General features: G+C 40.8%; 1 protein-coding gene across 1 annotated transcript in view; it reads left to right on the top strand.

Moving 5' to 3' along the window:
• The window catches only part of LOC138349767 (G-protein coupled receptor Mth2-like), a 249,037-nt gene extending 228,534 nt beyond the window's left edge, over positions 1-20,503 (top strand). Inside the window, exons 4-5 of the mRNA XM_069305104.1 lie at positions 10,487-10,750; positions 18,574-20,503. Coding sequence (XP_069161205.1) covers positions 10,487-10,750; positions 18,574-18,578 — 269 coding nt within the window. The 3' untranslated portion in view covers positions 18,579-20,503. The remainder of the gene's footprint in view (positions 1-10,486; positions 10,751-18,573) is intronic.
• The last annotated feature ends 1,825 nt before the right edge of the window (positions 20,504-22,328 follow it).

Below are 22,328 nucleotides of genomic sequence, written 5' to 3'. Positions count from 1 at the left end.
CGCCTTAATCCACTTGACCATCACGACCGGACATAATGAGGTGATAGCCGAGGCTATATGAACCACCCCACCGCCGGCACTCGGATAGTTATCTTGGGCATAGCATTTTACCAAATCACCTCATTCTTTGGGGCACACGTGAGGAACACAAATGCGAACAAGCCTGAATGGTCCCCAGGACATATGCAACTGAAAACTCACACCCCAGAAGTGACTCGAACCCATACTCCCAGAAGCCACGCAACTGGTATGTACAAGACGCCTTAATCCACTTGACCATCACGACCGGACATAATGAGGTGATAGCCGAGGCTATATGAACCACCCCACCGCCGGCACTCGGATAGTTATCTTGGGCATAGCATTTTACCAAATCACCTCATTCTTTGGGGCACACGTGAGGAACACAAATGCGAACAAGCCTGAATGGTCCCCAGGACATATGCAACTGAAAACTCACACCCCAGAAGTGACTCGAACCCATACTCCCAGAAGCCACGCAACTGGTATGTACAAGACGCCTTAATCCACTTGACCATCACGACCGGACATAATGAGGTGATAGCCGAGGCTATATGAACCACCCCACCGCCGGCACTCGGATAGTTATCTTGGGCATAGCATTTTACCAAATCACCTCATTCTTTGGGGCACACGTGAGGAACACAAATGCGAACAAGCCTGAATGGTCCCCAGGACATATGCAACTGAAAACTCACACCCCAGAAGTGACTCGAACCCATACTCCCAGAAGCCACGCAACTGGTATGTACAAGACGCCTTAATCCACTTGACCATCACGACCGGACATAATGAGGTGATAGCCGAGGCTATATGAACCACCCCACCGCCGGCACTCGGATAGTTATCTTGGGCATAGCATTTTACCAAATCACCTCATTCTTTGGGGCACACGTGAGGAACACAAATGCGAACAAGCCTGAATGGTCCCCAGGACATATGCAACTGAAAACTCACACCCCAGAAGTGACTCGAACCCATACTCCCAGAAGCCACGCAACTGGTATGTACAAGACGCCTTAATCCACTTGATCATCACGACCGGACATAATGAGGTGATAGCCGAGGCTATATGAACCACCCCACCGCCGGCACTCGGATAGTTATCTTGGGCATAGCATTTTACCAAATCACCTCATTCTTTGGGGCACACGTGAGGAACACAAATGCGAACAAGCCTGAATGGTCCCCAGGACATATGCAACTGAAAACTCACACCCCAGAAGTGACTCGAACCCATACTCCCAGAAGCCACGCAACTGGTATGTACAAGACGCCTTAATCCACTTGACCATCACGACCGGACATAATGAGGTGATAGCCGAGGCTATATGAACCACCCCACCGCCGGCACTCGGATAGTTATCTTGGGCATAGCATTTTACCAAATCACCTCATTCTTTGGGGCACACGTGAGGAACACAAATGCGAACAAGCCAAAGAATGAGGTGATTTGGTAAAATGCTATGCCCAAGATAACTATCCGAGTGCCGGCGGTGGGGTGGTTCATATAGCCTCGGCTATCACCTCATTATGTCCGGTCGTGATGGTCAAGTGGATTAAGGCGTCTTGTACATACCAGTTGCGTGGCTTCTGGGAGTATGGGTTCGAGTCACTTCTGGGGTGTGAGTTTTCAGTTGCATATGTCCTGGGGACCATTCAGGCTTGTTCGCATTTGTGTTCCTCACGTGTGCCCCAAAGAATGAGGTGATTTGGTAAAATGCTATGCCCAAGATAACTATCCGAGTGCCGGCGGTGGGGTGGTTCATATAGCCTCGGCTATCACCTCATTATGTCCGGTCGTGATGGTCAAGTGGATTAAGGCGTCTTGTACATACCAGTTGCGTGGCTTCTGGGAGTATGGGTTCGAGTCACTTCTGGGGTGTGAGTTTTCAGTTGCATATGTCCTGGGGACCATTCAGGCTTGTTCGCATTTGTGTTCCTCACGTGTGCCCCAAAGAATGAGGTGATTTGGTAAAATGCTATGCCCAAGATAACTATCCGAGTGCCGGCGGTGGGGTGGTTCATATAGCCTCGGCTATCACCTCATTATGTCCGGTCGTGATGGTCAAGTGGATTAAGGCGTCTTGTACATACCAGTTGCGTGGCTTCTGGGAGTATGGGTTCGAGTCACTTCTGGGGTGTGAGTTTTCAGTTGCATATGTCCTGGGGACCATTCAGGCTTGTTCGCATTTGTGTTCCTCACGTGTGCCCCAAAGAATGAGGTGATTTGGTAAAATGCTATGCCCAAGATAACTATCCGAGTGCCGGCGGTGGGGTGGTTCATATAGCCTCGGCTATCACCTCATTATGTCCGGTCGTGATGGTCAAGTGGATTAAGGCGTCTTGTACATACCAGTTGCGTGGCTTCTGGGAGTATGGGTTCGAGTCACTTCTGGGGTGTGAGTTTTCAGTTGCATATGTCCTGGGGACCATTCAGGCTTGTTCGCATTTGTGTTCCTCACGTGTGCCCCAAAGAATGAGGTGATTTGGTAAAATGCTATGCCCAAGATAACTATCCGAGTGCCGGCGGTGGGGTGGTTCATATAGCCTCGGCTATCACCTCATTATGTCCGGTCGTGATGGTCAAGTGGATTAAGGCGTCTTGTACATACCAGTTGCGTGGCTTCTGGGAGTATGGGTTCGAGTCACTTCTGGGGTGTGAGTTTTCAGTTGCATATGTCCTGGGGACCATTCAGGCTTGTTCGCATTTGTGTTCCTCACGTGTGCCCCAAAGAATGAGGTGATTTGGTAAAATGCTATGCCCAAGATAACTATCCGAGTGCCGGCGGTGGGGTGGTTCATATAGCCTCGGCTATCACCTCATTATGTCCGGTCGTGATGGTCAAGTGGATTAAGGCGTCTTGTACATACCAGTTGCGTGGCTTCTGGGAGTATGGGTTCGAGTCACTTCTGGGGTGTGAGTTTTCAGTTGCATATGTCCTGGGGACCATTCAGGCTTGTTCGCATTTGTGTTCCTCACGTGTGCCCCAAAGAATGAGGTGATTTGGTAAAATGCTATGCCCAAGATAACTATCCGAGTGCCGGCGGTGGGGTGGTTCATATAGCCTCGGCTATCACCTCATTATGTCCGGTCGTGATGGTCAAGTGGATTAAGGCGTCTTGTACATACCAGTTGCGTGGCTTCTGGGAGTATGGGTTCGAGTCACTTCTGGGGTGTGAGTTTTCAGTTGCATATGTCCTGGGGACCATTCAGGCTTGTTCGCATTTGTGTTCCTCACGTGTGCCCCAAAGAATGAGGTGATTTGGTAAAATGCTATGCCCAAGATAACTATCCGAGTGCCGGCGGTGGGGTGGTTCATATAGCCTCGGCTATCACCTCATTATGTCCGGTCGTGATGGTCAAGTGGATTAAGGCGTCTTGTACATACCAGTTGCGTGGCTTCTGGGAGTATGGGTTCGAGTCACTTCTGGGGTGTGAGTTTTCAGTTGCATATGTCCTGGGGACCATTCAGGCTTGTTCGCATTTGTGTTCCTCACGTGTGCCCCAAAGAATGAGGTGATTTGGTAAAATGCTATGCCCAAGATAACTATCCGAGTGCCGGCGGTGGGGTGGTTCATATAGCCTCGGCTATCACCTCATTATGTCCGGTCGTGATGGTCAAGTGGATTAAGGCGTCTTGTACATACCAGTTGCGTGGCTTCTGGGAGTATGGGTTCGAGTCACTTCTGGGGTGTGAGTTTTCAGTTGCATATGTCCTGGGGACCATTCAGGCTTGTTCGCATTTGTGTTCCTCACGTGTGCCCCAAAGAATGAGGTGATTTGGTAAAATGCTATGCCCAAGATAACTATCCGAGTGCCGGCGGTGGGGTGGTTCATATAGCCTCGGCTATCACCTCATTATGTCCGGTCGTGATGGTCAAGTGGATTAAGGCGTCTTGTACATACCAGTTGCGTGGCTTCTGGGAGTATGGGTTCGAGTCACTTCTGGGGTGTGAGTTTTCAGTTGCATATGTCCTGGGGACCATTCAGGCTTGTTCGCATTTGTGTTCCTCACGTGTGCCCCAAAGAATGAGGTGATTTGGTAAAATGCTATGCCCAAGATAACTATCCGAGTGCCGGCGGTGGGGTGGTTCATATAGCCTCGGCTATCACCTCATTATGTCCGGTCGTGATGGTCAAGTGGATTAAGGCGTCTTGTACATACCAGTTGCGTGGCTTCTGGGAGTATGGGTTCGAGTCACTTCTGGGGTGTGAGTTTTCAGTTATATATATATATATATATATATATATATATATATATATATATATATATATATATATATATATATATATATATATATGCAATTGACGATCACAAAACACTGATCATTTTATGCGGAAAATCCACAGAGAAATATGAAATGAGGTGAACGTTTCGGCTTTGTTAAAGCCTTTGTCAACACCAGACTGACTGAGTCAGTCAGTCAGTCAGTCAGTCAGTCTGGTGTTGACAAAGGCTTTAACAAAGCCGAAACGTTCACCTCATTTCATATTTCTCTGTGGATTTTCCGCATATATATATATATATATATATATATATATATATATATATATATATATATATATATATATATATATGTCGTTCCTAGTAGCCAGAACGCACTTCTCAGTCTACTATGCAAGGCCCGATTTGCCTAATAAGCCAAGTTTTCCTGAATTAATAAATTTTCTCTAATTTTGTTCTTATGAGATGATAAAGCTACCCATTTCATTATGTATGGGGTCAATTTTTTTTTATTGGAGTTAAAATTAACTTAGATATATGACCGAACCTAACCAACCCTACCTAACCTCACCTAACCTATCTTTATAGGTTAGGTTAGGTTAGGTAGCCGGAAAAGTTAGGTTAGGTAGTCGAAAAACAATTAATTCATGAAAACTTGGCTTATTAGGCAAATCGGGCCTTGCATAGTAGGTTGACAAGTGCGTTCTGGCTATTAAGTACGACATATATATATGTCGTACCTAGTAGCCAGAACGCACTTCTCAGCCTACTATGCAAGGCCCAATAACAGGGATTATTTTGATCGTTAGAGGATTCTCACACGCTGCAATCTCCGAAAGTTCTTCACAGATTGCTTTGAAATTTTGACACCATGTTCCATTTGAATACGTGCGTGTTTTTATATATGGTAATATATAGCTGCCACACCTGTGATAGGTAATTTTTTTTTTAAACAGCGCCATCTGTTGGATGTAAAATCAACACACTCTATTCTAAGTATGTTACGATTCCAGTTTTATGTTTCCGATTGCATTATTAAGTTGAATTTTCATAGATGTTTGATTGATTTTCATTTTGATTTAATTATTTTGCGTAACACTACGTTGGAATTGAGGTGTGTTCTTTACTATACCGTTCATTTCGTGAGTATAATTTATTTTTTATTTTTTCATTTTTTCATTTCGTTTTTTTATTTGTTCTTCTTATTTTTCATTGAAATTGGCAGCGGAATTGAGCTGTGTTGATTGATCTGCGTTTGAATTGAAATATTTCGTTAGTATTTTTTGTTTTGAAAACAAGGAAATGAACAACGCACTTATTTCATAGCTGCATATGTACCACAAATTGCTATGAATCCACCTGCTACAACGTTAACTGCGTTCTTCACGTTATATCAAAATGACGAGTTTGGGAAAACACTGCTGTATTCGGAAGTGCCTACATATTACACATGGAATACGAGTAGAAAATTATTTGGATGACGTAAACGAGGAGAGCGAGTCGACGGACAACCTGCCATATTCAGACAAACTACGAAAACTAGACTGTACACCGTGCATCCCAGTCAAGATGAATGCTTTTTTCTTCGCATGCTGCTGGTAAATGTACCCGGTCCAAGAGCAATTGAGATTTGTCAACGGTGTTTCACGTGCCACTTTCCGTAGTGTATGTTAAGCTCTGAATTTATTGGAGAACGACCAACACTGGGATGTATGCATTAATGACGCGACCAACACGTCACATCCAAATCAAATTCGTGCATAGTTTGCCATCATATTGACCGCCTGCTCTCCTTCATCTCCAACAGATTTATGGGAGAAGCATAAATTTCACATGGCTGAAGATATTGTCCGTCGAATACGCAAGGAAATTTCAAATATGAATATGGATTTCACAGCAGAAATTTACTACGAAGCGTTGATAATGAATGAAGATTTGTGCTTAGAAATCGCGAAAAAAGTTCTCAATCAATTGGGAATTCCATCATCGAATTTATCTGCTGCTGCTTCGTTCGATGTAGAATTGCGTCATGGAAAAAATTATAACACGGGTGATCTTTTGTCGTATGCGCAATCAAATATTCCTAAGCTAACACTTGAGGAAAAAGGTATTTACGATCAAACAATTAAAACTGTCAATAACGGGCTTGGAGAAATCTTCTTAGATGCGCCAGGTGGAACTGATGAAACATTCCTAATTAGATTGATTCTGGCATCAATTCGATCTCAAAATGGCATAGTCTAGCTCTTGCGTTTTCCGGAATAGCTGCGATATTGCTACCAGGTTGAAGAACTGCACATTCGGCTTTGAAACTGTCATTGAACATGCAATTCATTGAAATTCCCACGTGCAACATTTCCAAAGCCTCCGGTATGGGAAAAGTATTGCAGAACTGCAAACTTATTGTTTGTGATGGATGCACAATGGCCCACAAAAAATCGCTCGATGCTCTTCATAGATCATTGCAAGATTTGTGTGGAAACAGCAGACCATTAGGGAATGCATTAATATTGCTTGCAGAAGATTTGAGGTAAACATTACCTGTAATTCCTCGAGCGACACCAGAAGACGAAATAAATGCTTTCCTGAAATACTCTACGTTGTGGCACCATGTAAAGACGTTAAAATTAACTACAAATATGCGTGTCCAGCCGCAAAACGATCCATCAATTGAGATATTCTCAGATTAATTTCAGAAAATTGGGAACGGAAACGTGCCTGTTGATCTGTCCTCAGGACGAATTTCATTGACTCATAACTTTTGTAATTTAGTGATGTCCAAAGAAGAATTGATTGAAAAAGTATTTCCCAATATTCAAACCAATTATAAGAATCACGATTAGCTAAGTGAACGAGCTATTCTTGCGGCCAAAACAAAGACGTCTACGAACTTAACAAAATTATTCAGTCTAACATTCAAAGTTAGGCAGACACATTCAAATCCGTCTACACTGTTGTGAAAGCAGATGAAGCGTTGAATTATCCAACAGATTTTTTTAATTCACTCGATCTGGCAGGGATACCACCGCACGTACTGCAATTGAAAAGCGGCCTGCCAATTATCATGTTGCAAAATATCAACCAGCAAAAGCTTTGCAACGGCAAGCGGCTTGCAGTAAAAAAAATAATCACCAACGTCGAAGAAGCAACAATCTTGACAGGACCTTTCAAGGGTGAAGATGTCCTCATTCCCTGCATTTCTATGATTCCAACGGATATGCCATTTCAATTTAAGAGATTGTAATTTCCAATTCGATTGGCGTTTGCAGTCACCATCAACAAAGCTCAGGGCCAATCTTTAGAATTGTGCTGTTTATATCTAGACATGGATTGCGTCTCAGGTGGACAAATATGTGTTGCGTGTTCTAGAGTCGGCAAACCAGACAATCTATATATCTCCACAGACAATGGAACAATAAAAAATATTGTATACTAACAAGCAATGTGAAAATAAACATATTAGAAACGTGCACTTTCTCATATCTTTCTTTTCCATTTAACCAGACTGAGCCACGGCAACGCGTGGCGGGTATAGCTAGTAATAATAATAATAATAATAATAATAATAATAATAATAATAATTTAATTAAAAATAATTATAATACATTGCAATTTCTATACACAAGTGGAACGGATGAGATTAGGGTGAATACAGGTGATATCGGATCATTTAATAAATGACAGTTTAGATAATTATGTTAATGATTGTTTATGTTCATAGCTAACAGACAATATGTACCTGAATTTGTCTGAGGGCCACCATCTCTAGTGGGCTTGGCAGAGACAGAAAGCCGCTGGTCTATCAAAGGTCTCCAACATTTTCTTGAAGAGTTTTTTCCAGCTGAACTTTAAACTGTGGCAATGTCTTGATATCAACGGCTTCGGTGGGTATGTGATTCTACGCTATGGGTAAAAAAGCATCTCCTGCTATCTGTTCTGCAGTGTAGCTTCTTGATCTTAAAGCCTTGTATGGTTTACATTGCACCTAATAAAGAAGTGGTTTTGAATAATATTTTACATTTTGTTTAGTATTTTAAATGTCTCGATGAAATCAGACTTGTCATAAATGGGTAGGAGTATTCCTGACGCCCTCGACCGTTCCTTGTATGTGAGTTGACTAAGTTTTGGTATGACTTTGTTCTGAGTTAAACTTTCTTCAAATCAAATTTATTATTCTAAAGATATGGTATCCATGCTTGGAAACAATAGTGCTGATGGGGCGCATCGGACACTTCCAAACTTGAATAACCACTTTTTTGTCTCTGAAGTCCAATTATCATTTGACGGTTCGGTTGGGCCTTGCACTGCAGTTCCTTCTTGTTGAACAGCGTTAATTGACTAGTGGATCTTAATTCATTGGTCATTTTCCTTACAAGTCTTTTGCATTCTTTTGCTTATGACATGATCGTTATGATTTGAAATGTTATACCCTACATATATTTTTCATTATTAAAAAGCATTTGCAAATCTCTCAACTTGTGGAGCTCGGAGCTCGCTTTGCACGGCCTCAATATCGTTTTGTTCCTTTCTTTACAATAAATCTTTGTCTCGTCTGCAAATCTGATGACGTGGTTTGTAATATTCGCATCTATGTCGTTGGTTTATGTAACTAAAATCGTTGGCTTAAAGATGAAACATTGTGGTACACTATTTAGCACACATCTTTGGTAATAAATTTGCATTTAGGAAGACCATTTGCTTTCTTTGCCTTAATGATTGTTATATCCATTCTACTATTTTACTATGTATTTCAAGTGCTTGCAATTTCCTTGAGAGTCTTTCATCTTTATCCTTACTTCAAGCTTCTCAGATGTCCATATACTTAACATCTTCTGGTAGTCCTTTGTCTGAATTATTGATTACCTTACCAAAAATATGATGTAGTTAATTAAGCAAGATTAATTTTAACCATCCCACGTTCTGTTGATGATACAGGATTATATACTGTGAGACAATGAAAGATTCCATCCCATAGGATTTTCTCTATAAGCTTGAAGATATGTGAGAATAGTCTAATTGGTCGGTAGTTTTCTGCTGAACTCTTTCTGCTCTTTAAAAAGATGGTACACACATTTGCATCTTTCTAACCTAATGAAACTTGACCTTGATTTAGTGGTTTTCTGAATAAGAGACGTGGCAGACACAGTTCATGAGACAGTTCTATCCATACCTGGGCTTAAAATTTCTAAAATTTCCACACCTGTAGCTTCTGATTTCTTCAGTTTGTCAGTGCTCTTTCCGACTGTTCCGAACATAATGTGAATATTCTTGAACATCTTATTTTCTCCTCCTTCAATCTACTGTGTGGGAATTAAGATATTGTCAAATCTGTTTACCATGACTACTGATGTAAAGAATTCACCAAGAAGTAGTGACTGCCTTTTTATCGTTTAATATAACTTGCTTCATCACAACTTTCAAGTGTACTACCAAGTCTTTTGTCTTGGTTTTACTTCCTATACAGGCATAAAACCACTGCGAATCTTTATTGTACAAATTTTCTGACACGGTGTTTCGAGCGAACTGATTTCTTTGGTAGCTGAATTTCAAGTTCTTTGAAATATCTGGTAATCCACATGATTCCTCGTGGACTGATTCTTTATCCAGACTAAGTTCTTAGTTGTTAAAGTATTTTTTGTGTGGTCTTTTTCATAAAAAGTTCATCTAGTTTGTCATCTAGTTCTTGTCTGTTGTCCACTCAATCTTGGCACATATTTTTGAGCACAGAGAGGATTTTTGTAAAATTATTCCATAATGTTTATTTGTCTTGTTCTCTCCTTGGTGGTATTCCTCTCCTTGGTGGTATTCAAAGACGCAATTGTCCAGGTCATCTTTATGGGTTTCAAGAATTGTATTCCATCTCATGATATAGCGGTTACTTGCAAAGGGTGACTTCAAATTTAACTTCAGGATCGACTTAGTCGATCAAGGTCAAGATCAATCATGACCTCTGATCTTATCTTGTGGTTACTTTGTGGGAGTTTCGAGGATTCGAAACGTAATGACGGGGCTTTCTGAAAACGCCCGGTCAAATCGACGTCTGTGATCAAAACCACGTGAGGCGGTCTTCCATACATAAGCACAAGTTCCTACAGTCTGGTCGGGGCTAAAGAACCATAGCTCAACCCCCGTAAGTACAACTAGGTGAGTAGTTGCACTGTATATCTGTTATTACAACCGTACTGTAAGTAACAAGCAAATTATTTTCACTACAATAATTATTTATATATTTCCAGGTTCCATGACTGGAGCGTTTGCATGCCATGTTCCTCAGTCCAAGGCAGGGACTGTGAAAAGTTATTTTCAGTCAGTTGGGGTGATATTATCAGCCATATTTCTCATAGTGACAGTACTCTTCCACATTTTCATCCCAGAACTACGGGACATGCAAGGCCTCTGTCTGCTGTGCCATATGTCCTCGCTTATTGTTGCAGACTTGGCCTTATTTACATCCTATATTTTCTCACAAGATTTGACTCGAACTCATTGCATTATCAACGGTAAGATTATACTAAACTTACTTATTATTTATTTGTAAATATATTTTCAATGTTAGACAAAACTATGTTGATTTATCTAGACAGTTTAGAATGCAGTGTTTAAGAATTGGAGTAAATTTTATTATTTTACACTGCTACACTGTGGGTGTTATGTGCCTAAAAGTTTGTATACTTTCTGACTTGCGTGTTTAGGTAAGTGTGTGCATTAAGCATGGACCACGTGTTCTCCCATATAATAGGGCTTGATGGAAAACGTCAATTGCCTCTCACTATACCATTGCCTGGAGAGGATGGGTTGTCTGGGAGTTAAATACCCCAGAATTCCCACCTCTTTAGGGCTCTGAGTGTAGTGCAGTGGGTATAAGTGCGTGTCTGCCATCTTGGTGGCCAGGGTTCAAGTCCCCTGGTGGGTGTTGTGTGTCTAAAAGTATATATATATATATATATATATATATATATATATATATATATATATATATATATATATCGTACCTAGTAGCCAGAACGCACTTCTCAGCCTACTATGCAAGGCCCGATTTGCCTAATAAGCCAAGTTTTCATGAATTAATTGTTTTTCGACTACCTAACCTAACCTAACCTAACTTTTTCGGCTACCATACCTAACCTAACCTATAAAGATAGGTTAGGGTTGGTTAGGTTCGGTCATATATCTACGTGAATTTTAACTCCAATAAAAAAAATTGACCTCATACATTATGAAATGGGTAGCTTTATCATTTCATAACAAAAAAATTAGAGATAATAAATTAATTCAGGAAAACTTGGCTTATTAGGCAAATCGGGCCTTGCATAGTAGGCTGAGAAGTGCGTTCTGGCTACTAGGTACGATATATATATATATATATATATATATATATATATATATATATATATATATATATATATATATATATATATATATATATATATAAATTATTAAATTATTCACGTCAGCCGGCTGTAGTAATTACGTCAAATCCACTTGCCCAGAGTTTTTCAAAGTGTGTGTCCAGACCTGTTAGTATGTTGCAAAATAATTTAAATGAGTCACCTTAACCTTGCAGTGATTCCGGGGGTCAAGATCTCTGCGGCCCGGTCTCTGATCAGTACTTCCGGTTGATGGTCTAGTCAACCAGGCTGTTAGATGCGGCTGTTCTCAGTCTGACGTATCAATCACAGCCTGGTTGATCAAGTATCCTTTTGGAGATGTTTATCTAGTTCTCTCTCTAACACTGTGAGGGGTCGGCCAGTTTTGCTCAATATGTGTAGTGGAAGCGTGTTGAACAGTTTCATGCGACTTATGTTGATGGAGTTCTCTCTCTGAGTACCTGTTGCACCTTTGCTTTCATCAGGGGTATTCTGCACATCCTGCCATGCCTTCTGGTCTCATGTGATGTTATTTTTGAGTACAGGTTTGGGACCAGCCCCTCTAATATTTTGCACGTGTAAATTATTATGTATCTCTCACGCCTTCGCTCTAGAGACTATAGATTTAGGCATTTTTAGTTGGTCCCAGTAATTTTGATGGTTTATTGAGTAGATTCTAGCAATCAAGGCTCTCTGCACGCTTTCTATGTTAGGAATTTCTCCAGCTCTGAGAGGGTCTTTTATTTTGCAACAGTATTCCACTCTAGAGAGCACTGTCTCTTTAAAAGTTTCATCATTGGCTCCGCATCCCTTGTTTGAAACTTTCTTGTTATATAACCTCTCCTTTTTTTACATGACAGGTTGGATAATAATAAAGTAACGGGTACTTTATTGTGTTCAATAAAAGTAAAGTCTTAAGCTATGAATACTCTCAAATCTTTTAGATTGCTTTTACGTTCTATGGTATGATTTAACTGCTTTTGGAACGTGGTTTCCGTTGCTATATTTTCATTTTTTCCAACGTGCAGAAGCTGGAACTCATCTTCATTAAATACTAAATTATTGTATGTAGCCAAAAGACCTCACTTACATAAGTTTGGAGGTTTGCTGTGTCCTCTATGTTGTCAACTATCATACAAATCCTAGTGTCGTCTGCAAAGGATGATACGGTCCTGTAGTTTGCGTGCTTGTGTATGTCCGATATGAGAATGAAAATGAGTTTACTGGAAGAAATACCAGCCCCTGGCAGTCTGACCTTTTCATGGTAGATGGTTCGGATTTTACTTTGTTGACTAATAAACACTGGGTTCTGTTAGTTTGGAAATTGAAGATACATTTTCCTATTTTTCCAGTAATTCCCTTTCAGCGCATTTTTTATGCAATAACACCATGGTCACATTTGTCGAAGGCTTTAGAGAAATCTGTGCATATTTTGTCTGCGTTTTGTTTCTTTCAGGGCATCTACGGCCACGTCATGGTGGTCCAGCAATTGTAATAGGAAAAGGCACCCTGAACTGAAACCATGTTGACCAGGGTTATATAGACGCTGTGATTCTATGTGTTTTGTGATCTTCTTATCACTAATAGATTTTTATGATGTGTTATGTTAGTGCTATCAGCCTGTAGGAGGAAAAGTATTTTGAATTTTTCTCTATTTCGCTGACGGCTTTCTGCTCTTTCCCTCTTCTGGATTTCATATTATTCTTGTAGCTTTAGTTCATTTTTTCTATTACTCCATTGCCTTCTTTGTCTTTCATGAGATAGTGTGGGGCGTTCAAGTTGTTCTGCGATTAGTTTTCTTCGTCAATAAAGAGAACGTCGGTCTCGTTCCAGTCTGCATCTCTTCCTCTTTTTTCTTAGAGGTATGCGGCCGAGCATATTTTTAGTGCGCCTGAGCTTATTTTCTCGAGGCACTAGTTTGGGTTTACATTTTCTAGTTGTTCTTTCCCGCTTATCTGTGAGGTTATAGTATATATAATATATTTGTTCCCAGTTAATCTGTTTATTAATACAATTAAATTTGCTGAATTCCCAACCTCTTGAATTTGTGACTGGCTGCGCAGATCTAGTGTCCATGCTTGTCTGAAGTTCAATTAAATTGTGTTCTGTGTAAAAGGTATTTTCAATCATTATGTTCCTGATCAATTTATCGTTATTTGTGAAAATTTGGTCTATGTTATCTCATCTAGTTGGGTCTACTATTTGTTGCTTTAGTGCAAATCTGTTGCACATCAGTAGTAAAGCATTTGTGTGTTACTGTTCATTTAAGCTTCTTCCCCGGCATTCTCTCGGATATACTGTATTTGCTACGTTCTTCCATTTTAGGTGCCGTAGGTTGAATTCGCCAAGCAAGATAATGTTTGGGGCTGGATTTGTTTTCTAAACAGTATTATATTTCCATTACTTGGTCTTTAAACTATTAAGGATTTGCCTCTGGTGAATTATATACAAGGACAATAATGACATTTAAGATCTCTGTTTTGATCCAGCATATTGTTTGTGGTGTTCAGCAGCTCAGGGCAAATGAGTGTATCTTTGATGTACTGGCTGACCCCACCTTGTAGCCTATGTTTCCTGTCACATCTGAAAAGTTTGTACTCCAGTATCAACATATCAGTATCATAGAAATATTTTGTGTGAGTTTCAGTTGGGGTTGCAAACACTACATTCGCCTGATTTAGAACGCCAGCCATAAAGTGGACTTTTCTTTATTTGCGCGTTTTTATACATGGACGTTGGCAAATATAATTGATGCTATCATGTTTGTGTAAGCGCCGGTTGTTTTACATACTGTTAATATCTAGGGGTTCTGGTAAAGGGGCCACTTTGCTTGTGTCCTTTCTAGCATTACACAGAGTTTGTGGTAGAGTCTGGATAATTTTTGACATCTTTCTCCTCTTTCTGTTGCTTGAAATTCCTCCTGGTATAAAGTTGTGGCTATTTTCAGAGTTTTAGTTTAGTTTATTTATTATGCACCCCATACCCATCTTGTGGGAGGTAGTGGAAGGGGTTACCGAGGCACATAATGGGCTCAGGGACTGAACCCCACAATTCATTTAGCTAAGCAAGTCACAATCTTGATGAGCTAGTTACAAAATTCAGTATAAGTCGTCACATCAACAATGGGTTCGAGATCGACCACAAGTACAGTTTCTAAATTAAGCAACTGACATATGTGGAGAGCTAGTGTCACAGTTGATATGTTTGTCCTGCACACCGCCCCCCATCTAGTGGGCAGCGGTGGATAGGTTACAATCACTTAGTTCAAGTTCAAGTTCAAGTATGTTTATTGAGACAAGAAAGAAATACATCTCAAATGGATAGAGTAGTTTCGGCTATTTCTACCCCCCATCACTTAGTTACTACCTACAGTTAGCAAACTGGGGATATTTGGCTAAAATTTCTGGTAGCGGCTGTTTTCAGAGTGCTGTTAGTTTGGTTTTCATTTCCATTTCTCTTGTTTAAAGAGCTCTTACAAAGTTCTCGGTGGAAACATTGGTAGCTTATGGAACATTTTCCTATACTAAGAATATTTCTACACTTTCTTGGGTGATCATATTTGCATGTTCATTCGTTCTTCCCGATATCCCATATTAACATGTACTCCATTTGTAGTGTCGACAGGTCTTGGGTTCTGAATGTTTCTCTTAGCTTGACCCCAGTGTTGAGCCCGACGACTCTGGCATTGAGCCCGACGACTCTGGCATTGAGCTCGGCAACTTTGGCCTTGAGCCCGACGACTGGCATTGAGCTCGATGACTCTAACATTGAGTCTGACGACTCTGGCATTACCCCGACGACTGGCATTGAGCCCGATGACGCTAGTATTTAGCTCCAGGATTGTGGCATTGAGCCCGACGATTGTGCCATTGAGCCTGATGACTCTAACATTGAGCCTGACGACTCTAGATCATTGAGCCCGACGACTCTGGCATTGAGCCCGATGACTTTGGCATTGAGCCCAACGACTCTGGCGTTGAACATAACGACTCTAACATTGACTCCGACGACTGACATTGAGTCCGACGTCTCTGCCGTTGAGCCCGACGTCTCTGTCATAGAGCCCGATGACTCTGCCATTGAACCCGAAGATTCTGCCATTGAGCCCGACGACTCTGGCATTGACCTCGACGACTTTGGTATTGAGCTCGACGACTTTGCCATTGAGCCCGACGACTGACATTAAACCCGACGAATCTGGCGTTGAGTCCGACGACTGGCATTGAGCCCGACGACTGGCATTGAGCCCAACGACTGGCATTGAGCTCAACGACTCTGGCATTCAGTCTGACGATCCGCCCCTCCGGCTCTTGGATCCTTGGGGCGGAAGGATCCGGAAGCAGTTGTGGGAGAAGGTGATCGGATACAACAGCTGTCGGAAGTCCATTCATGACGAGCAGCCTGTTGATGACATGGATATAACGGGTAATGACATTGCCCGCCATTTTCTCGGCGGAGTGAAGGAGGACGGATAAAACGGTGATCTTGGTGGAGGTTGCAGGGTGGGCCGGCGTTCCTTGGTCATTTTGATGGTTAGTACGGTGATTCCTTTGCACTTAGGTCTTTAGTCCGTGGAGTGGGTCGCTGCGATGGCTGTGGTGAAGGTCACCTTCGGTACTCACCTATTTGTGCTTGCGGGGGTTGAGCTCTGGCTCTTTGGTCATCTCTTTGGTCAGTGTTGGTCTGCGGTTGATAGGTGTTGTAGCTGGTCATGACCGCTAAAGCTGTCAGCATCGGGTTCTGGTCGTTGATGCTGGAGAGGATGTCGTTGTCGTCGTCGTGGTCGGTGATCTATGTGCTGATATTTCTGGCGAACACGATCCTGTCTACCAGGTAACGTCGAGGTGGCGTGAGGGTGACCCCAGCGTCTTGCAGGGGCTTCATGGCAGTGGTGGTGATTCTCTTGTCACCAGGTTGTCGGCCGGTGAGATGTTAGCGGTAGCTACCTTGAGGCTACCTTGAGGTGCTTCCGGGGCTTAGTGTCCCCGCGGCCCGGTCGTCGACCAGGCCTCCTGGTTGCTGGACTGATCAACCAGGCTGTTAGACGCGGCTGCTCGCAGCCTGACGTATGAGTTACAGCCTGGTTGATCAGGTATCCTTTGGAGGTGCTTATCCAGTTCTCTCTTGAACACTGTGAGGGGTTTGCCAGTTATGCCCCTTATGTGTAGTGGAAGCGTGTTGAACAGTCTCGGGCCTCTGATGTTGATAGAGTTCTCTCTCAGAGTACCTGTTGCACCTCTGCTTTTCAACGGGGGTATTCTGCACATCCTGCCATGTCTTCTGGTCTCATGTGGTGTTATTTCTGTGTGCAGGTTTGGGACCAGCCCCTCAATTATTTTCCACGTGTAAATTATTATATATCTCTCCCGCCTGCGCTCAAGGGAGTACAGATTTAGGCTCTTTAGTCGGTCCCAGTAATTTAGATGTTTTACTGAGTGGATTCTAGCAGTAAAGGATCTCTGCACGCTCTCTAGGTCAGCAATTTCTCCAGCTTTGAAAGGGGCTGTCATTGTGCAGCAGTACTCCACTCTAGATAGCACAAGCGTTTTGAAAAGTATCATCATCGGTATTGGCGAGATCTGTGCTAAATTCTCGGCGGTGGAAAGACCGAAGTTCTCCCGGAGGGAGAACAAAGATGAGTGTTTAGAGTGAATGTGATGTGAGTAACCTCAGTCAAAAACAGGCCGAATATCACTGTTTGGTGGTGATGTCTGCCAATACGATTCAGCTCCAATTTATATCCACCTAATCTAATTCATGCATATATCTAACATGTGCTTGAAGCAATCAAGGGATCCTACATTTATAATGTTATGCGGTAATTGGTTCCACATAACCTTTTTACCGAATCAGTATTTACCCACGTTTTTCTTGATTATTATTTTAATTAATAATCAAGAAAATAATAATCAACTTATTAATTTCATACCCATTGTTTCGTGTTAAATTTTGTGTTAATTCTTTTAATACCCTATTTATATCCCCTTTCTTAGGCCAGTTCATCCATTTGTACACCTCAATCATGTCACCCCTACTTTCTCGCCTTTTAGAGAATGTAAATTAGGCTTTGTCACTCTTTCTTCATATGACAGGTTAATATTTTTAGGGATTAACTTTGTAATCCTAAGATGGATGCGTTCTAGTTAATATATATCCATTCTATAGTATTCCATAGTAATTATCGACTCAAGCAACTTTCAAATAATAGACGTTAAAGTAATTGGCCGATAATTTGACGCTAGTGATTTTGGAAACAAGTGAACAAAATAGCGGATTTAATTTTTCTTGTTAACACAGTAACAATATATATGATTGCACTTCAAGAAACATAGATAAATATAGAAAACAAAGAACTGTTAGGTGAATACCAAATAAACGGATTTAAACTATTTCATTCAGATAAATATGTTAGACAAGGAGGGGGAGTAGCTATATATGCCATGGAAAATTTGGAATGTTGTCTCAAACAAGGAATCAAAACTGAGCAACACACAGAAACTATTTGTTTAGAATTAAAAAAGTAAAAAAATCCTATAATAGGAGTTATATACTGGCCACCAAATTAAGACAGAATGGAAGCATAACATCTATGGGATGAAATATCTAGAGTATCTAGGTCAAACAGCATTTGAGTCATTGGTACCTTTAATTTTAGAGGAATAAATCGGCTTAAGAGAACAGTAAATAACAAAGCAAAAGATTTTTTAGAATTAAGTGACGATTGCTATCTTAAGCAACACATTAGGGGAAAGAACGTGGGAAAAAATTATTTTAGATTTAGTGTTAACTAACAGGGATAATCAAATTAATGAAATCGAAATAAGGAGAGAACTAGGGAACTGGTCACAAAGAAATCAGATTTTGCATAGAATGGAATAGATTTGTAGGAGAGAATTCTGTTAATGTGCCACATTTCAGAAAAGCTGATTTTAATTGCCTAAGAATTTTGTTTTCAGTGTAACTGATTGGAAGACCTGAGCATGGGAGGTGGGCCAGTCTTGGAGGGAGACGTGAACCTAGCGATGGGTGACGTAAAAAGGGATCTCGATGGATTCAAAACATAACTTATTTAAAAATATTCTAAGAAAAGCACTGGAACTTAGTATACCATAAAAATTGACTAGATCGAATAATAATGACCCGTAATGGATAGTCGATCTGAAGAACCTAATAGGTAAAAAGTTGGTACAAAAGGATTTAGACTGGGAAGTCATTCTAAAACAAGAATTCGTATAACGCGTTAGGAATAAAAAAAAAAGAGATACGGAAGGCAAAAAGAAACCCTGAAAAATCTTACAGTGAAGGAGATTTCATACAGAAATGCATTGTATAAACAGCTCAAATTGTGTGTCCAGAGAAAGCATACTTTTTCAAAGATATTTCATTTACCAGAAACACTGTTGCTGAACAGACTGATGAAATGTAAGGTGATATGAAACAACAGTTGAAGGCCAAATCATCAAGATTTGAGCATTTTTCCATTGCTATTGATGAGACCGTTGACATCACTGAAATAATGATGTCAATTCTCGGTCTTTCGGATGAAGCTTTCGTTCTTCATCAGGGCCTGTGACCGTGAATTTAAAATTAATGAAGAACTGCTCTAACTGATCCCCTATGTATGACACTACAACAAGCCAAGACAACTTTGAGAAAATCGAACACGTTCTGCATGACTATGAATTGGATTTAGGTAAACTTGCATGCTTATCTACCGATGATGCTGCGAATACGGTTGATAGACATAATGGTGTTGTGGAAAGTTACAAACAGGGAAAGAAAACTCGCATCCCGATTCATCATTTTCACATATTCACTGCATTATTCATCAACAAAATTTACGTTCAAATATTTTAAAATTGGATCACGTGCTTAATTTGGTTACAAAGACAGTGAACTATATCAGAGCCCGTGTGCTCTACAACCGCCTATTCAGCCAGTTGTTGGAAGTTATAGATGATCGGTTTACCGATGTTCCATTCCACACAGAAGTTCGGTGGTTGTCATGTCCCAAAGTGCTGAAAAGATTTTATTTGTTAAGGCAAGAAGTAATTATGTTTTTTGGAGATGAAAGGTCAAAACACAGAGGAAGTATAGGATGAAAGTTTACTCCAAGATCTGGCTTTTGATGTGGACATTACTGCACAATTAACTGATCTTAATTTGAAATTACAAGAAAAACATCATAACTCATTTGCATGATGGTATCAAATGCTTCATTACAAAACTAAGCTTATGGAAGTTACAGTTGTCAAATGAAAGTTTAGTTTATTTTCCTAAGCGCCAAGAGCTGAAAAACACTACCAATACTGAGAATGTACTTAGCTTTTCTAAGCATGATAGTCACTTGGAATTGTTGTCAAAGGAATTTCAGGAAATATTTCATGATTTCCCATCTTTTGAACACCACTGTGCATTATTCTCAGCACCATTCACCTTTGATATTGCCAAGGCAGAAGAAAGCCTGCAGATAGAACTGTTAAATATGCAGTCGGATTCTACATTCATAGCAAAGTATCTTGAAGTGATACTGCTTTCTTTTCCATACCTTAAAGAAAAGTTTAAAAACTTCAGAAAGATTGCCTTAAGGATTATGACAATGTTCGGTTCTACCTATGTGTGTGAACAGTTATTTTCCTTCAAGAAATCAACAAAAACTTCTCAGAGAACAAGGCTGACTGATCAACACGTCATTTCTGATTAAAGTGGGAACTGCACAGAAATTTCAGTCAAACATAGCAAAAATTGTCACGAAAACGAAGTGTCAAGCCTCAGGACAAAAAACTAAAAAATGATTGAATAGTCGTAAATAAATGTTCATTTTGAACTGTTTTAATTTTTGTTTAAATGTATATAATGCTCTTTCATAGATATCTATGCTGCCTATTTAAAATTCGTTTATTTTCCTTCTGTTAAACTACTTCATTACTTTGTATTAATGCATGTTTCTAAGATTAAGTAATAAGAATATTCTGTAATAATTATTATTAAATGACCTCAATTAGTGTTCATGTGTGGCCCTCGTGCCAATACAGATGTGACCCATATGGCCTTCGGTGGACCCCTCAGTTTGATATGCCTGCTCTAAATATTTTCTGCCACATTCTTCGTTTCCATCTTGTCTATGTTTGGTGGCCTGTATATATGTGACGATGCCAATGGCATCTGTTGAGTGCACCCGATTTCATTTTCTATTTCCCAGTGGAAAGCTGTGATCTTACCAACATCTGCATGGTTTCCTTCTTACTAGACAGTTTTTACTCCTCAGAAGTGATGTGGGGGAGGGGGTATTTTGGTCGATATGAGTCAGTTCGACCAGAGGGGCAGTTCTGAATACAAGAATTTTTTCCGTGGAAACAAGTAGTTGGTGAAGACGGTGAATAATCTGTGGATGCCAGCGAGTTATTGGTGATTGGACCGACGAATACTGGGATGGCACAGTTGTCTTACTTGATGGAATTAGCATCCATATGTCACTAAGTTAAGGCTTGATAGAGGGGAAAGCCAGCCAGTATGTTGCTAGACTTTCGAGGTAGGGTTTTGACATAGTGATAATACGGTGGAGGACTGGCTCGTGAATTGCTGAGAAAGGTGGATTCGCCGGTATGAGTACCCTTAAAGGCACGATAAGGGAAGGAACCTGGAGTGTTGTACGATAAAAGAGGACACACTAGGATATATGTAACAGTCATGGAAAGGAGCGGAGGTTTCCACACTGCATTCTACACTAAGGAAACAAACATAGGAATGTGCCTCAATGCCAACAGTGACTGCCCAGACAGGTACAAGAGGAGTGTCGTTAACGCTTATGTCGACCGTGCTCTCAGCCACAGCTCAGGATGGAAGCAAGTCGATGAAGAACTCTGTAGGGTAAGGCAGGTCCTAGTCAACAACGGCTTCTCCAATGGTTTCGTTGAAGACATCATAAGAAGGAAGGTGAAACGCCATGCAACCTCTGAAGAGACAACTAACACAACACCTGTACCCCCCTATTAGACTATTTTACAGGAACATTTTTTCCACAGCTCATAAAACGGAGGAAAGGGTCCTGAAAGATATTGTTAATAGAAACGTTATCCTTACAGACAAAAATCAGAAGATACAATTGACGATCTACTATAAAACCAAGAAAACGGCCAACCTACTCATGAGAAACTCTCCAGATACAAAGCAGAACGCTTTAAAAGAGACCAATGTCGTCTATGCCTTCAAATGCCCACTTGGGGACTGTAAGCCTCAAAGAATTCAGTATATAGGCAAGACAACAACATCTCTTTCCAGGCGATTAACGATGCATAAGCAACAGGGCTCCATAAATGAACATATAATTTCTTCCCAAAACCAGACCATCACCAGAGAAGTCTTAACAAAAAACACGAAAATCATCGATAGATACAGTGATAGCAGGCGGCTAAATATCTGCGAGGCACTACACATTAAGAAGTCGACACTAGCAATCAATAGCCAATTAGTGCACAACTATATTCTACCCACTTCAAGACTCTGCACAAATATAGAAGCATCAAGAAATATGGGCCAATAGGCCCTTTGCAGTTACTTCCATTCTTCCCTTTAACTAACAAAATATTATACCCATTGTTTCCTGTTCTGTCTTGTGTTGAAAGTTTGTTTTCACCTCATCCAAAACTGTTGTAACATAGAAGCTGCCTCGGATGGGTAAAATTAGGCCTTCTGTATTTACTTTCATTTT

This window comes from Procambarus clarkii, chromosome 54, assembly GCF_040958095.1.
Source record: "Procambarus clarkii isolate CNS0578487 chromosome 54, FALCON_Pclarkii_2.0, whole genome shotgun sequence".
In the NCBI taxonomy this organism is placed as follows: Eukaryota; Metazoa; Arthropoda; class Malacostraca; order Decapoda; family Cambaridae; genus Procambarus; species Procambarus clarkii.
This window is presented reverse-complemented; position numbering and strand designations above follow the sequence as displayed.